Genomic DNA, 13,247 nt, shown 5'->3' on the forward strand with positions numbered 1-13,247 from the left:
TTTCTTGTGGAGATTAATAGCTTCCTACACCCACCCACACAAACTGCTGCTTTATTCCTGTTCCAGCTCCACTTTCATTGGTAACAAATTTGTCTGTGATATTAGAAACAGAAACTTCTCATTAAGAGTCTTAAACTGAGCAAGTCAGCTGATAGATTCTGACTAACAAAGTCTTAACCATCTGGAAGGGGCAGCTCTCAGTTTTAAAGTTTTCTCCCCCTTGTGATGACAAATGTTGCTTCATATTTCCATGAGACATTTAGAATCTCACTCGGATTTTTGCTTTGAATCTTCCTCTTTCGCATTGTTATCACAGCTTGAATGATGCACCTCCCTAAAGATACCAACAAATTATGTGGACTTTCAGCCATATACTGAGCAGCAGAAACGGCATTTGGTTCAAAAAATAGATTGTACTTAAATGGCCAAAAGTCAACTCTGTCCAACCTGCCCTGGTATATTTTTATCAACACTTATGAGCTAAGGATTAAGGGAACACAAGAGAGAGAAATACAGTGGCACGAACATATCTAGTCTGGTTCACATAATGCAGCTTCTTCTGCAATGATCCTTGCAACAGAAGGAAGAGACTCTCTGTCCCTCAGAGAGGCCCCTTATTCCCCCTTTGACAGCCATTTCCTTCGGGTGCAGGTCTCAGTTGTATACATCTTGGGCCTTTAGCTTTTGAAGAAGTGGTTTCATGGTTTAAAGGTTTGTGGTCACTGACGCGCACCCTTAAGAGAGGCACCTGCTGCGCTCAGTTTCACTCAGTTGGGTCTGGGGACTGCAGGCTCCAGTCAGGCAGGAGAATCTCCGGCACCAGCAACCATGAGACCACACCAAGCCAGCACCTGCACCAGCAGCAGCCCTCTTCAGCTGCTTGGTAAGGGCACACACAGTACAAAGCCTCCTCCAGTCCTCCCTTACTATTATCTGATTCCTTTCTCCTTTTTTTCTCTCACTTCTGCATCCCCACTCTCTCCCTCTGTCAATCCCCTCCTGCTTCTCTTCTCTTACCCCTTCCATGGCTCTTTCGCTCAGTCTTTCCTGCCCACCTGCTTTGACCTCCCTCTCATTCTCTTCCCCTCCTTTCTTCTCTTCCTTGCATACTGTTCTCTCTCCCTCTTCTGTCCACCTTCACAATCTCCCCCTTCCCCATCATCTTTCGGCTTTTACTCTTAGTGCACCCAAATTCATCTCATGTACAAGTAAGGAGTTCAGACTTAATGACAGAGTGGTTGTTTTCCAGTGTAAAGAATAGTAATACAGACTTGTTTGGATTGTTTTAAGCAATATGGGGCAATTTCTTAGCTAAACCTTATATGGAATACCATGGCAGAGTAAGATTTAATATTGCATTTGTGGGTTATTTGGTGGTGGTTTAGAGTAAATTATGTTGTTTTGTATTTTTGTTCTAGGGTGTAAATGGAAGAACACATCATATTAAAATGTAGCAACTTCTGCCTGATTCAGTGCTCCTGCAAAGCTTTTACCTTTTAAAGACTTGGTTTTCCATTTTAAAAAAAAATATTCCAAATGTTTTAATGTTAGGAGAAACGGAGAACACATTTATTGTATGTGAGATGCTTCCAAGCTACGTTCCTTTGTCTCTGAAATAAATGTTCCTTGCTTGAGGTGAGCTTGATCTAGTTGTTACAAGATTCAGGAATGTGAATCAGGAGAGAGGTTGTTTTTTTTTTTTTCCTGGCTCTGCCATAGCCCTGCTGTATGACTGGAAAAGTCATGTAATGATTTTGTTTCCCCAATTGTATAAAGTGGATAATAAAACTTACCTGCCTTCCAGAGCTGTTATTAGGTATGGTTCATTAATGTTTGTAAACCTATTTGAGATCTGCCAAGGGAAGGCACAATAGAAATGAAAAGGATTATTTTATGATCTCCTGCTGCAAATGATTCTAATGAAATGAGTACTAAGCAAAACCTGTCAAGCTTAGATTTTGGTGCATTTTCTTCTAGAAAAGCTAAGGATGCAAACAAAGTACAGTAATCTTTGTGGGAAACAGAGTTAGTGTAACATCCAATCTTGGGCTTTGTTAGTCTTACACAGTGCATTAAAAACTAACCATAGTGTTACTATTAATTATTATCTCTATTACTGTAACCCTACAGCCCCCCACTGGGATCAGGGCCCCATTTAGTTAGGTGCTGTACAAACAGATAGTGAGAGACATTCTGTGCCCGGAAGACAAGATGGACAAAGGATAAGAGAATGGGAGTATTATTACCTCCATTGTGTACCATGGTTAGTTGTGTAGATATATAATTTGTCAATTCAGAAGTACAACAAGATTTTCACTGGGGATTGTTGTCTCCATGCATATACAAATATGGTGCTTTTTAAAAAAAATCATTTTTAGAGTGGGAATTATGACTTTAGTGAGTGATAATGAGATTCTTAAAATTAAAGTAGCCATTTCCTAAGACTTTCTAAAGGTTCTTCAGGTATCAGAGGGGTAGCCGTGTTAGTCTGAATCTGTAAAAGCAGCAGAGAGTCCAGTGGCACCTTACAGACTAACAGACGTTTTGGATCATGAGCTTTCGTGGGTGAATACCCACTTCGTCTGAAGAAGTGGGTATTCACCCACGAAAGCTCATGATCCAAAACGTCTGTTAGTTTATAAGGTGCCACAGGACTCTCTGCTGCTTTTAAAGGTTCTTCATTATTACTCAGAAGTTTGAACCAAAAATGAATAATGTAGCAGGTCCAGGTCTGGCAGACTTTATACAGCTGATTTTAAAATGTCATCAGAAAACTATATTTACCCAGCAAAGAAAAGTTATGTTAAAATAACATTCAGAGACTCTCTAAAACTAAGATGATCAGGAAACTATAAAGTTAAGACTCCCACTCTATCTCTACCTCATATATCTGCATTTGCAGAAATCTCAGAACAGAGTGTCCTACGTTTGTTATTTGCTGCAATAACCAGGCTGCAAGACTTTGGAAAGGAATCCTGGGAGCATTATGAACCAGAACGTGTTTGGTTTATGACAATTAAAAGCTCCTCCCCTAATTGCTTTTCTGGCCATCCTAACGAGACACATGTGGTTAAAGGTAATATTATCTGGGGTGAAATTAGTTTCATTTACACAAATCCAGGGAAGTGAAGTGCAGAGAGGTGGGGGAATAGGGCTGTTGTGCAGCTGCCCTCCCCACTTCATCCTGCAGTTTATGGGATGGAATCATTGCCTTTCTATGTCACTTGTGAATATGCATAATCACTGAACCTGAAACTGTCCAATGCCACCTTTCATGACAGCCTATATGGGGCTGCCACTAAAATCTCTGCAACCACTATGCGTACAGAGACCCCATGTGGCTTTAGTAGTGGACCTTTCCATGCAGCCTCAATTGTGAGGAGCATGTAGTGCAGAGGCATTTGTGTTGGTTTGACTCACCAGAGTGCATTTCACCCTTAAGAAACAGTCTTGTTTCGTTTATATTTGCTACATTAATTTTTCATGACAGCTTTTCATGGGGCTGCCTGTAGTTTCAGGACAAATTAAAGGAATCAAGTCATGAGTTACTGATTTAGGTCCCAGTCTTGCAATGACGTTAATGGACATTTTGCATAAGAGCTGCAAGTTCAGGCCCTAAAAAGCTCCAGACTAGACAGCAGTTTCTCTGATTGCACAAAAGCTGAAAGACAATAACATTGACATACATATCATGGAGCCTATAGAAAACAAAACTGAAGTGTGTAACATTCCTGTGCAGGAGTACCAGAGAAGTCTGAGACTGGAGATTTCATTTCTATTTTTTAAACAGATAACAGAATTATTTGGGACCTAGATTTCTCCAGAATTTGTCAGTCTCACTGCAACGCAAAAATTACCTTCTTATAAACCAATGGATAAAACACTCTAGAACATGTTTAGACACAGACCCATGCCACTGCCAGAAATGGTAAACCAGTAAACATCCAAGAGGCAGAATCATGTTTTATCCTGACTACACTCTCCTGAAGCATGTTAAACCTTTACGCAAGCCAAACAAATTCTTTGTACGAGACTAGTACATGCTCCGCTTATATAGTAAAATACAGTCGGATCTACTGGACCACAGTGTATCATTGCTTTGTCGTACATTATCAAATCTTTTTTGTATCAAAAATTTAAGAAATGTTATTTCTGAGATGAAGATTCCTGAAGATAAAAAGGATTATTTGGATTTTTGCAACTAACTAAAACCGAGCTTGGTCTATCCATGCTGTATTTCTTTTGAAGATAGACCCTAGCATTTTCATTTGGCGAAACCAAAGTTTGTCCAACTTTCAAGCAGATAAACATTTGGAAGATGTACTAATTCAGCATATACCTAGCTACCATAGACAGGCTCCTGTCCTTGGCCACTGGCATCCATTCTGGATCTGTGGTTATCAACAGTGGAGACCTTAATGGGAGAGATTACAGGTTCCCTGCACTACTGCATTGAGTGGACTTTCTGCTACCAAAGTGAGATGGTATATCCAGGGCTGAATCAAGGCACAAGATCCATAAACTATCCTAGTTTACTCTTATTTAGGGTATGTAGAGATCTGTATGTATATGGAGAATATAACTTTCAAAAGAGCTGAATATAAAATAGCAAAAGCAGTATCATTTAGACCCATCCACTCAGTTACTGTTGTCTTTGCTGTCATTTTGCTCTGCCAAGTTGAAGCAACCAGTAACTAAGAAAACTCTCGAGGTCCCTTTCAGTCCTATAATCTATGAATCTATGAACTCTCTCAAATGCCTAATGGAAATGTTCACTGAAAAATCCAGGGACATGAGAGTAACGCTACGTCAGAAATAATAAAATGAGGGAGCCAGGTTATGAAAAAGAATTTCCAGAACCAAAAAAAAAAAAAAAAGGAATAGCTGTAGAGGGTAACAAAGAAGACTAACTGGCTCACAAGACAGCAATGGAAGAGATCAAGGACTTCTCAGTTGAGGTGATCAAAACTGTTATAATATTTAAGAGGAAAGCAGGACTCAGCAAAACTAGGTCACAGCCAAGAACATCTAGAACTTGTGTATCTGAGTGGGCAAGGAAAACCCAGCTTTTGATTCACTTTGCGTTTAACATTGTTCCTCAGTTCCTTGACATATCCTCCCACGAAGATGCTATAGGAATAAAAATAGAAGCACATTGCAAAATACTGGATATGGGACTGTTTGTCTCTGTAACCCTAAGATCTAACAGGGACATTATGTTTGAAGGATAGAATCTTCTTTTTCCTGACATACTTCATGGAAGTCAAAAGGTTAAAAAAGACAGGATAGCTACTGTGTGAATGTCTTCCACCCAATTCAGGTCCAACTAGGATAGTGAAGCAATATCTGTTGCCTATTCTAGGGCACATCCTTGGAAACCACATTGCTTAAAAAAGCAAACAACCCCCCCGCCCACAAATTGACTTGTAAAAGTAGAACAATAATTACACTACGTTTTACAGTATAGGTTTAATTGTGTAAGTAAGATTGTCTTGCTGTATAAGCCATAAGTATCTTTTGGACAAATACTTATTGGGTTACAGCGTGTTCCTTTATGGTGTGAACACATTTAGTTTTACATTTATAAAACTATTTTATAATTGTAATTTTTTTCACAGTTAGCTGGCTCGTTGCCATTTATGACATGCAGTGATACATTAGCACAAACCCTATAATTATTTTAAACATTTTATTGATTCATTTTTACCTCTTTTACACTTTTTTAGCAAAACTCTTCTTAACTTGCTGACAGGCTCTTCCTGCCCCCAAAAAACAGAACACAAGGAAACCAGCTGTAGTGGAAATTATTGGTTTAATTCAGAGGGGAAATGTATACGGTACTAGGGTGACAAAGAGTATCATTTCTTCAGTAACTGTCAGTGACACATACATTCTTGTGTTTTCATTTCTCTATTTCATGGAAACTATTCTCTTTGGAGGCAAGTTATTATGGCCAAGACCCTGCAGCGCTTCCTCCTGTGAGTACTTCATACTCACAAGAAGTTAGTAGCTCCATTAACATCAGTGGAACTATTCTTGTAACAGGACTGAACCCTCAGTGTGTAAACCTGAAGGGTATTTTTTTGATATCCTTTTAATAAACAATGCAAAAAGTCTCATATTGTCAGGTGAAGCTGGTGGGTTTATACAAATACTTTGGTTTTCACCTGAATAAATTTCATGGTTTTCATGGAATGGGCACAAATTCACAAATCACTGTATATAGCCAAGAACCCTGATGGTCCAAAGCCACACAATGATTGGCTAGTTGGCTTTTTTTGATTATGTCTGTCACAGCCATTTACCAACTCCCAGTCCCATTTGGAACTTCAGCACACACACACGCACAGACACAAAATACTCTATGTCCCTGGATCAAAATGCAGTTAAGGGACTGGTTAATATGGGGGACAAAAATAAGGAACCCATGAGGATGGAAGATGAATGGAAGCAGTTATGGGAGTATGGAGAGTGAGGATCTAAAGAAGAAAAAGTCACTCTTTAAATCCTTCCACCAAATGGCAAGTTACTATTTCTTGTTTGCAGTGTTGTTGTAGCTGTGTCGGTCCCAGGATATTAGAGATAGAAGGTGGGTGAGGTAATATCTTTTATTGGACTATTTTTTGTTGGTGAAAGAGACAAAATTTTGAGCTATTTCAGCACTGGTTGATGGCCCTTTCCGTCACTTTTAACCTTCTTTCAAAATAGGGAACTTTTCAGCAGTCCAAATTAATATGAATGTATAAATTAAAGTGAATTGAAAGTAGCTGTCAAGCCACACAGTTCTCCTGGAAGAGCAATGACTGCAACAGGGTTGCATGTGGGCACAGGAGTCTATCTGCACAGAACTCATTGCAGTATCATGGCCCATGGGCCCAACATGTTCCCACTGTAGCCAAGAGAAGATTTGCCATTTATTTAAATAGGAGCATGATACACACACAACTCCCATAAGCAAAATAACAGTATGGTACTTTGAGAAATTTACTTTATAATATTTAAGATGCAGAATCACAGGGACTGAAGGACAAGTAACTTAGCAAGGTGAAAGGTAAATGAAAGTTTGGATAAAAAGAACATCGGGTTGGAAATAAGGTGTACATTTTTAACAGTGAGGGTAATTAACCATTGGAATAATTGACAAAGGGTCGGCGTGGATTGTCTATCACAGGCAATTTTAAAATCCAGAATGGATGTTTTGCTAAAAGATCTGCTCCAGGAATTATTGTAGGGAAGTTCTATGGCTCATGTTATACAGAAGGTCAGACTAGATGAGCACAATGATCCCTTCTGGCCTTGGAATCTATGTATTTGTCCAAGAGTTCTGAAAGAATTTAGGAAAGAAGTGGCTGAGCTGATCACAAATGCATACATTCTCTCATTAAAATCAGCTACTGTTACCAGAGCTATGGCAACTCCTATGTAGCTGGAAATATTAGAAAGAGAGGCTGAAAAATGGAAAGCTAGTTAATATATACAAAATAATCCAAAACATAAATTCATTCAATGGGGAAAAGAAACCTGGACAGCATAAAAGATGAAACAGGAATAGAAGTGACAAACAGCAAATTAGATACAAATTTGCAATGCAAGATGACAGCAAAAAAAGTTAATAAGAGTTTGAGCTGCATATGCAGTGGTATCACATGAGAAACATTACTGATCTTTGTGTCATCATTATCCTTCTTGTCCCAGAGAGGGAAACTGAAGCACAGAAAGGCAAAGCGACTTGCTCATGGATTCACAGTGAGTCAATGGCAGAGCAGACAAAGAATCCAGGTCTCCTGGCACGCATCCTGGTGTACTATTGAAAAAACAAATGTAGAAAACGGGTGCCACAGACAGAGGAATATAATGCAAATCCCAAAATGGGATCACTTATTTAAAATCACTAAGTAACTATGAATCTGGCTATGATGAAGCTTATACATGACCATTAACCAGCCTCTTCTAACTAAGCAAGGTACAATAGTAAAAAGGAATAATTTTACTGAGAAATAAAAACTGATGAAATCTATACCCAGGGTGCTACGAATAGGTAAGGCTCAGTAGGTGGCGGTCAAACTCTTGGAAATGGTGATCAGGAAGAGGAGACTGATAATGAGTTAGGAGTGATGTGGTAGGATGCGGAGGTGAAGGAATACATTCCTCTTCCCCCCACAGCTATTGCCTAGCTGATGATAGACAATGGAGAATGAGAAGAAGTTTTAGGAAGATTGAAAACTGATTGGTGAGCAGAGCTTTGATATACTTGTTACAGGTGTGACAGTCGTCTTCTCTGGGCATGTGTCAGGAGGAGGGCTGAAAACGGTGTTCCTGAAGTAGGCTGGATGGGAGCTGCTGCTTCTCCTTCATGCATTCTAAGAAAAGATCTTTTAGATTTGGGCCTAGATGAAGGCACAGTGGATTGGACAAACTAGAGATGTCTATTATCAGAACAGCCAAGAGAGATGTGTTATTTTATGTATTAGACTGATGTAGTATCTCTTCAAGAATGAGATAGTAAAGTCCAACAGAATAATAGGCAAGAAGATGAATGCACTTGCTGAATATTTATTGCTGCTGCACTTTGTTTGTTTGTCCTGGCTCCAAAAATAACATTTCTTGTTTCTTCAGAAATTAGTGCTAATCTGGAATTTTCTTTCGGCCTTGGAGATCCTTCCAAAAAGGGATAATACTTTAAGATTGATACCTTTGAATGAAAACAAGAGGAGGTTTGAAATAGAGCTGTTAACCAAAAACACCAATGTGAAAGAGAAAATTAGGAACAGGTCTGGTTTCCAGATTTTAAATCAATATTCTGGTGATGTAATATTTATATTATTGTACTGTCCAGAGGCCCTGTTGTTCAAGGTGCTGCCCAGAAGAGTTTACAGTCGATCAGCATATCTACACAGTTTGTGCACTTATTTAACTAGTTTTTAGTTATTTGCATAATCAGTAATTTAGTTAATTTGGTGCATAAATTTTGCATAAACAAGGCTTAAGAAAACATTTACAAGTAATTTTTAAGAAAAATGGAATGCAAATCCTTAGCTTGCAATTAGAGAGAGAACTGGTTAAACTAGTTGTGAGCTGTGAAACTATCCATAAGGAATACATATATATTCAATACACGTTGCTCTGTGTGAAGCAAATCCCATAAAGGAAATATGCTAAGGGAATTTGATTATAGGGTGTAAGGAATAGTTTGCATGTTGCATAAACAACTTAATTCAAAGAAGTCAAAGTTAGCATAGGGAAAAACATAATGGGTGAAATCCTGGACCCACTAAAACTGAGGGCAAAATTCCCATTCACTGTAAAGGGTCTAGGGTTTTACCCAATGTGTCAGCCTGAGAGTAAGTGGGTGTATCTTTCATGATGTGTCTGCTTTCTGTAGGGCTGAATTTAGCCCTTAGTGTGTAAGACAGTCCACATAGGTTTTACTTGCATGCTAAAGGAGTGGAAAGATGTAAATTACACCGAATAAATAGGACACCATATTATTGGGTTTATTTTGGCACCCATTCAGGAAAGGGGGCTGGATTATATCTGTTCAGACTCCAAGCTCAGCACTTCAGAAGCTTCAAAAGGGAGTTCATGCTTACCAGATCCAACATACTGTTCATGAAGATGAGATGCTTATCTAAGACTTTTATCATTTCTTGTCTTCACAATCTGAACCATCATTTGTTCTATCAAATTTGTGACTTGGGTCCTCCTGTACAGAATTACGTGTACACTAGCTTGTTTTTGGTATTTATTGTTTTATGTTTTGAACCTTGTTGCGTGTACAGATCTGTGACTGCAGTGAAACAGTCTGACATTGAACAGTATGGACTAAAGCCTGCTGAGAATTCAATGGATAGGTTGGTGCAGGAAGAAGATGGAGGAAGGCAGGCTTCCTTCTGCCTCACTACCTCCAAGAAGCAGGGCTGGATTTCCACCTGGTGGTAAGACGGGGTACTGCCACTAGTTCCACCAGTACACCAAGGAATTGAGGAAGATTTTCAGCAAAAATGCTGTGGATGCAGACTGCTCCTTTTATGAAGCAGTAATCAGGTGCATCCACCTGCCTCTCTCTCCCCACCACCAAAGGAAGGGTACGTCTACACTACGGGATTATTCCGATTTTACATAAACCGGTTTTAGTCAAACAGATGTATAAGTCGGTGCACGCGGCCCTAAGCATTTATTTGGGCTGTGCTCCATGGTCCGAGGTCGCATCGATTTGGCATGCTAGTGGGGCTACTTCCGTCGCTATCACTAGTTCCCGCAGTCTCCCTGCCCTTAGAATTCTGGTTGAGGCCTAGTGGTGATGGGGCAAATCATTGTCGCGGGTGTTCTGCGGTAATGTCATCAGTCTTTCCTTCTCCCGGAAAGCAACGGCAAACCATTTTGCGCCTGTTTGCCCTGGATTGCCTGGCAGACGCCTAGCATGGCAACCATGGAGCCCGTCAGCTTTTTTTTTTTACAGTCACCGTTTATGTGACTGGATGCCGGACAGAGCGATACTCCAGCTCTATACGCGCGCTTCATTTGCTTTTGATGCTGTAGCGTTATCAGTCGTTCTGGACATCTGCTGCCGCGTACATTGGCAATGAGTGACAGTTATCTGTCCTCTGTCTGTTGCTGCTTCATGGGTGCCCAGGTGAGTTCGGCCGGGGTCGCAAGCAAACTGGATGACTCCTCGCGTCCTCCCTCCTTTATGGTTTCTAAATAGAGTCAGTCCTGCTAGATATGGGGGAAGTGTACTAGAGAACCAGTGTATCAGAGCACAGGTGCTCTGTGTCAGATCCCGCAGAAATGATGCAGCTACATGCCGTATGGGGTGCCTGCACACCCCCCCTGTTGTTCCCTCCTCCCCCACCTTCCTGGGCTACTTGTTGCAGTGTCCCCCCATTTGTGTCATGAAGTTATAAGAATGCAGGATAAGAACAGAGACTTGTTAGTGAGAAACATGAGGGAAGGCAGCTCCCGGTGCTAGGACATCAGGCAGACTTAAGCATGGAGGAGAGGAGCCAGCATGCTGCTGCCTATGTGTCACCGCAGTACAGATCTTTTCTTTACACAGGAAAGGAGGGGGCTGTTGAGCTCAGCCCCCGTTGCTAGATGACGCGGTACAGCTTCGTTACCATTTACTGGGATGACCGGGAGTCATTCCTATTTTACCAGGTGCCCCGCGGCCGCGGAGCACTCACGGACTGATGGTGACAACGGTATCCGTCATATTGCACTGTCTGCCACCGGGGACGGGAAAGGAGCAGAACTGCTCTTCACTGCTGCAGCATCGCGTCTACCGCCGCATTCAGTAGACATAGGGTGACAGTGAAGGAAGTCAGCAACGATTTTCCCTTTTCTTTCAGTGCCGGGGGGGGGGAGTAATTGACGAGGCTATTCCTGACACGCCCAATGTGTTTGACCTACAGGGACTGGGGCTCAGCCAAGATCAAATTGGAGGACTGCTGTGGACTGTAAGTAGCTGGAGTCCTCAGTACACCCCCCCCTCCCTCCTCTCCCGAGCGTCCTTTGAGTCTCTGGCTTCCTACGCTTGTCACACCAGCCTGTGTGCCTGGAATTTTGTTTTTCAAACGCTTTGGCATTCGCTTCCGTAATGAGCTTTGATAGAACAGATTGTCTCCCATACAGCGTCAGATCCAGTATCTCCGTACGGTCCATGCTGGAGCTCTTTTTGGATTTGGGACTGCATTGCCCCGTGCTGATCTGAGCTCCACGTGGGCAAACGGAATGAATCAAATTTCGCAGGGCTTTTCCTGTTTACCTGGCACTGCATCAGGTTCAGATTGCTGTCAGAGCGGTCACAGTGGTGCACTGTGGATACCGCCGGAGGCCATTCGTCGATTTGCGGCCACACTAACCTAATCCGATATTGGGTATCCGATTTGGCAACCTCTCGTTGGGGAGGAGTACAGAAACCAATATAAAGAGCCCTTTATATCAATATAAAGAGCCTCGTAGTGTGGACGGGTACAGCGTTAAACCGGTTTAATGCTGCTAAAATCAGTTTAAATGCGTAGTGTAGACCAGGCCGAACTGTGAGCTAATCTTCTTTGCAATTGGAGGATGGCTTTGCATATTAGTTGAGCTAGCCCTACTCCCTTGTTTTCCCTCTTCTTTGCCTCTCCCAGAGTAAGGGGTAAAGTAGGGAAGTGAAGTGAAGCAGAGTGAAGTTTGCGTAGCCAAAGAGCTAGGAGATAGACCATACATTTTCTAGAAGCTGGGCATTATGTTTCAAGTATAATCTGAGTGTCTGGGGAAGGTCTCACAGAGATAAAATAGTGAGAGGCATCAGGAGCACTAAGAAGACTTGACAATATATTGCCTAGTCTAGAATGAATGTTCCAAATAATATGTGTTATATGGAGACTGATGCCAACTGAAAAAAAGCCTAAGCAAATGCAAAGAACTATACTGGTTGAAAGAAAATAAACGAAGTTTCAATACACTGTTTCTAGGAATGAAATAGCCAATCAGTCTTTTTTGTTTAATTCTGTTTTTGTTCAGAACACAGCAGCCTATTTATTCAGTACCATAGGCACCTCAGATGATATCACTGCATGCTCTGCTCTTTTCATGGGCTTCCTGTTAAATCCTGATTCAGATTCAAAGTTTCAGTACTCATCTGCAAAGCCCTCCATGGGATTGTTCCAATTTACTTCAAGGACTACTTCACTCTATGAGCTTGTCTACATTTCAAAAGTTGATCATGTTTGAACATGATTGTCATCAATTGAGTTAAATGACACAGGGTTGCCCATGACAGACTTGTCAGTGTACACCAGAAAAGATCATGCTCACTGTCATGTCAACTAACCATGATTAATTATCATGATTTAAACCCTGGTGCCAATACAGTGCTGAACATGATTTATCCCGGTCTACAGTGACCAGCAAAATTGTGGTCAGCAGCATCATACTCATGTCATCTAGCCTGATTATTTACAATATTGTTCAAACACAATATAATTCTGTAATGTAGAAAAAATCCTAATATGAAGGTATCCTCTGTGAAGCTATATTCCTCTGGAACAATGCAACTATTTAAGTAACATTACAGTGATGGGTGTGGTATAAGAACCAAGACAGATGGGTAGTTAAATGGATCTGAGAAGAAAATACAAAGGAGCCACACACAAGCACAGCCATGCATTGGTGGAGAGAGGTGGTGTTAGAGGTATATTGCCACTGGGGGAGCATGTGTGCAGAAATATTAATGAAGCTATGCAGCTACACACTGGCTTGAG

General features: G+C 41.1%; 1 protein-coding gene across 1 annotated transcript in view; it reads left to right on the forward strand.

The window, feature by feature from the left end:
• The first annotated feature begins 686 nt into the window (after positions 1 to 686).
• FLT3 (fms related receptor tyrosine kinase 3) overlaps positions 687 to 13,247 on the forward strand; it is a 77,817-nt gene continuing 65,256 nt past the window's right edge. Inside the window, exon 1 of the mRNA XM_032765315.2 lies at positions 687 to 883. Within this exon, the coding sequence (XP_032621206.1) occupies positions 829 to 883 (55 nt within the window). The 5' untranslated portion in view covers positions 687 to 828. The remainder of the gene's footprint in view (positions 884 to 13,247) is intronic.

Source organism: Chelonoidis abingdonii, chromosome 1, assembly GCF_003597395.2.
Source record: "Chelonoidis abingdonii isolate Lonesome George chromosome 1, CheloAbing_2.0, whole genome shotgun sequence".
In the NCBI taxonomy this organism is placed as follows: Eukaryota; Metazoa; Chordata; order Testudines; family Testudinidae; genus Chelonoidis; species Chelonoidis abingdonii.